General features: G+C 41.2%; 1 protein-coding gene across 1 annotated transcript; it reads left to right on the plus strand.

Annotated features, from left to right (window-relative positions):
• The first annotated feature begins 2,611 nt into the window (after positions 1–2,611).
• Positions 2,612–4,971, plus strand: pou3f3a (POU class 3 homeobox 3a). Its single transcript, XM_079665315.1, has one exon. The coding sequence runs from the start codon at positions 2,954–2,956 to the stop codon at positions 4,217–4,219; it is 1,266 nt and encodes a 421-aa protein (XP_079521441.1). The 5' UTR covers positions 2,612–2,953; the 3' UTR covers positions 4,220–4,971.

A 4,971-nucleotide genomic window follows, 5' to 3' on the forward strand; every position in this document is an offset into this window, starting at 1 on the left:
GCTTCTCTGATTTTACTGAACACGGCTCAACGATAAACAGGTTTTATAGACTGTGGAATAAATAATTGCTCATTTTTTAAAGTTGTAAACTTCTCTATTAATACTTATACATCTGCTATGATTTATAGAAAGCCATACAAAACTTTTCAGACACTTGTTTCTTTAAGGTCATACGTTATTAATAGAGGGCTATCCCAATACTCGGCTAGAGGTTGTTAATATACATTTATTTTGTATTGTTATTTTAAGAAATGGCCGTCGTATTCTTTTACAAATGATTTACTGATGAATTACTGACAAGTGCAAGCCATTATTAAAACCTCATACTTTGCAATATTGACAATAACACCATTCATTGTCTGGTTATCATGAATGGGCTCAATTATTGAAATCTTAACTTTGATAAAAAACGTTGCCTTATTTGGTGATCTATTATCTCTGTTCCGATATGAAACATGATTCCTGGATAAACTAAATGATCATGCACTTTTCACATCTGTCATATATTGATCTTTGAATGTCATCTTTATCATTTACTTAATCACTATTCACTTCATTATGGTTTTGTTTAAACTACAAATACGTTGTAATTCCAGAAGGTGTTGTAAAAGAAGTGGAAATTGTGAAAAGAAGTCATTGATGAAACGCAAACCTAAACTAAACATTTGGGGAATTTAGAAAGTATAAGAAAGTGTGTTTTATGTGGTGCATGAAAACATTATGTGTGTTTTTAATTTACCGGGTAGATCACAGTTTAACCACGAAACATCTGAAGAAACGCTGCAGAGCATCTGGAAGACTACTTGTGTGTTAAAAAGAAAGAAGTTTACATTTTTCAAGTGGTATTTGAAAAGAGTGCGTTGGATTTTCTTTATATTCATTCTTGTGCCATTACAAAGGTTAAAGGGCAACGCAGATGTATTGCAGAATTGAAATAAAGCAGACTGTAAATGCAGAGTGTCTTATTGCGCAATGTGTTGTGTCAATCAGTCAGTGATGTCTTTAGTTGAGTTCGTTTTATGAGTGTCGTTGTGCTTACTCTGCGATAAACCCCAGGCCCCCCCTCAGCATTACTCACTGAGTATAACAACAACAGGATATGACATACACATTTCTGCCTGTGCTGATAAATCATAATGCATCTGTTTGTTGTGCAATGTAACTAAGTACAGTTAATCCAGTACTATATTCAAGTTCAATTTGAAGTACTTTTATAAACATCTATTCTAGGTAAATATATTACTTTTTACTCCAAAACATCTATCTAATATCTTTAGTGACTACTAACTTGCAAGTGATAATATTTAATAATAACTATAAATCGACAAATAAATTAAGATATATATGATAACAGATTAAACTATCTAGAATTAAGTCCTTCTTTACCACTAGTGGCATTAAAGTGAAGTTGTATTAATAATTATAATGCAGAAATATAAAATATAAATTTTATATTCTGAATATTCAGTATAGTTTAACTTTTGGTAAATTCTTTATATATGCACGTACTTTTTTCAAGTTAGTTGCAGGACTAACATAACATACTTATCTAAAAGCTCAGAGTACTTCATCCACCAGTGTATATTGCAACACATTTGTGTTCAAACATAGTTTGAACATGAAAAACGGTAGGTATATATATATAATTGTGGATACAAAATTCAAATGTCATGGTAAAAGTCTCAGTTTATGTTGCAGGCTGAATTTTTGTGTCCATTTATCTTTTACCTTTTGGATGAGATCCAAGACAAATCCTGAGAGCAGAAAAACATAAATTAGCACATTTATTTTGCTGCACCTGGCTCTCTCCTCACAAAACGTCCTGCTTCTCAGACGGTGCTTCACCCTCTCAAGGCCCGTGAAACTGAGCCAAATCCGTGGTAGAAAATTTGCCACGACACGTTTGTTTAACAGGCCATCCAGAAACTGACCCATGGAAACATCCAGAACTGGGGTGTTGTTTTTTGAAGGCTGGAAACTAGTGCGGTGCGTTACGCCACTGTGGCCTTCCTTTACCATATGAAAGGGAGAGTGCATTAAGATGCAAGAGGCGTAGCAACAGCGTACATGTACCAAAGAGCCAAGGATCCTTGACACCAGCCTCGGTCACTGCGTTAATATAAAAGAGAAACCTTGTTCTGTATACATATTGAAATATACTGCACTGCTTTCTGTATAGCCTCACAATATGTTTTAAAATAACAATAATAATAATAATAATAATAATAATAATAATAATAATTAAATAATTAAAATAATCAAAATAATATCCAAACCTAACCATTATCTATATTATTCATTATAATATCATCATTATTATTTTGTATATGTTTAAATTAGTGTTGTTTTTGTTGTTGTTTCAGGATTTCTATCTCCAGCTATTATCGTCCGTCTTATTTCTATTGTAATATTTGTCTTTATTTTTGCTTTTATTCCTGCAGCTGTAACTTTGTGCACCCGAGGCTGGACTGAGACACAGCTCCTCTCTGACTGCGCGTCCAATCAGCAGGAGCTCTGCAGAGGCTTTCTGTTGTAATTGGATGGAGATGGGAGAGGAATACGCAGCCTTGGCACAACGTAAACACATGCTCGTTTTCTTCTCTGCGCAGAGGACTGGTAGAGCAGTGAGCGAAACTACCGAGAGGACCAGACAGACTTTACATTATTTTGTATTCATTTAATCGCTTTAAAACATTAATATCAGTGTTTTTAGGTGAATCTGCTCCTCGTTTTGGAACAGGAGAAGGTTTTTCCCATCAGCTCCGTGGATTACGCACGGAGGAGCTCCCGGGACAGAGAAAAGTTTTGAAGTTTTGTTGAACCGGAATGCTGCACAATCTAACCAAAATCACCTGAGCCCCTATGGAGTGACTTCCTGCTTTCTTTAAGACTGCATTTATGTATGGATTAGAATAACATTTACCAAAGGAGAGAGAGAGATATCTGAAGATTTATGCATTGGGGGATGGCAACAGCCACCTCCAGTCCTTACCTCGCCAGCAGCAGGATTTTGTCCAGCCCGGTGCTTCACTCTGATCGGAGGGTCGGGGGCATGCAGCCGGGCAGCACCGCTGTGACCACGGTGTCTAGTGGATACAGAGGGGACCCTTCAGTCAAGATGGTTCAGAGTGATTTCATGCAGGGAGCCATGGTGGCGAGCAACGGGGGGCACATGCTGAGCCATGCCCACCAGTGGGTGACATCGTTGCCTCACGCAGCAGCCGCAGCAGCTGCAGCCGCGGTGGCAGCAGCCGAGGCCGGCTCCCCGTGGCCCCCCAGCTCCCAGCCACAAGACGTGAAGAGGGGCAGGGAGGACCTCCATACAGGCACCGCTCTGCACCACAGACCCCCGCACCTGGGGACGCATCAGGCGCACCAGGGAAGTTGGGGAGGTTCTTCCGCGGCGCACATCAGCATCACCGAGGGGCAGCAGCAGCAACAGTCGCTAATTTACTCCCAGCCTGGGTTCACTGTCAACGGGATGCTTAGCTCCCACGCCGGGCAGAGCCTCATGCACCACGGGGTGTTGCGCGGGGAGTCCCCGGAACTCGACCACGGGAACCACCATCACCATCATCACCACCACAACAATAACAACCACCACACGCACCACAGCCAGCACCACGGCGTGAACCACGAGCAGCACTCAGACGAGGACACGCCGACGTCTGATGACTTGGAGCTTTTCGCCAAACTGTTCAAGCAGCGGCGGATCAAGCTGGGCTTCACGCAGGCAGACGTCGGTCTCGCTTTGGGCACCCTGTACGGCAACGTGTTCTCACAGACTACCATCTGCAGGTTTGAGGCGCTCCAGCTGAGCTTTAAGAACATGTGCAAGCTGAAGCCTCTGCTGAACAAGTGGCTGGAAGAGGCCGACTCCACCACCGGGAGCCCGACCTGCATCGATAAGATGGCCACGCAGGGCAGGAAGAGGAAAAAGCGCACGTCGATCGAGGTGAGCGTAAAAGGCGCGTTGGAGAGCCACTTCCTCAAGTGTCCCAAGCCTGCCGCCCTGGAGATCACCTCTCTGGCGGACTCCCTGCAGCTGGAGAAGGAGGTGGTCAGGGTCTGGTTCTGCAACCGCAGGCAGAAAGAGAAGCGCATGACGCCGCCAGGACTGCCTCGCACCCCGGAGGACGCGTACTCGCAGGTGGGCAGCATGGGACCGGACACACCGTCACCCTCCATAGACTGCAAGAGGATGTACAGCGACACGTGAAAATAACTTACCGGACAATAAATCAGAACTTTTTTTTAGATAATATGTCATGTTTCCCCAAATGATAGCATCATTCATAACATTTTCTTATATGTCCCCATGTTCTATGGTCCTCAATAATGTTGTTTCCAAGAGCAGAACACTTGTATGCATCCTTTGGTATTTTCCTGCACTATGAATCAGCCTTTGGGACAGAAAATGAAAAAAAGTCTGAACAGAAAATGAAAAAAAGTTTATTAATCCCAATGTGTGTTCACCAAAAGAGCCTACGGGCATTTTATCAATCTGATACCAAGAGATTCAAGGAAAAATGTTTCCAAATCTTGGTAATGTTCAACATAAAAGTTCCCCTTTAATGCTGCAGAGTTTGATGTCCCACTGGCTAAACAGGGTTATTGCCTATGTTTCTTTTATATGAAAGACATTGGTTTAATGCGCTTTATTCAGCATTAAGTGTTTTTTAATGAGCAATAATTTATCTTCCTTCAAATGTGTTTCTAACTTTTGTGTTGTGTGTCAGTGGATTTGTGTTGTGACACAGTCAGTGATCAAAGAGCGACTTAAAGTAAAACCAGTATTGTGTTTTTTCATTCAACTCCTTTTTGTCAAAATAGCAAACATTCCCTTAAGTTTATGTACAAGTTAGTCTGCTGTGTATTCTCTGGTGATGATTTGGTCTATTTATTTTTTTTCCACTGTGTTTATTTTCATGGAATAGACAAAGTATTTAATAAATTTGACTTAAGAAATAA

This window comes from Notothenia rossii, assembly GCF_949606895.1.
Source record: "Notothenia rossii genome assembly, chromosome: 2".
Lineage (NCBI taxonomy): Eukaryota > Metazoa > Chordata > Actinopteri > Perciformes > Nototheniidae > Notothenia > Notothenia rossii.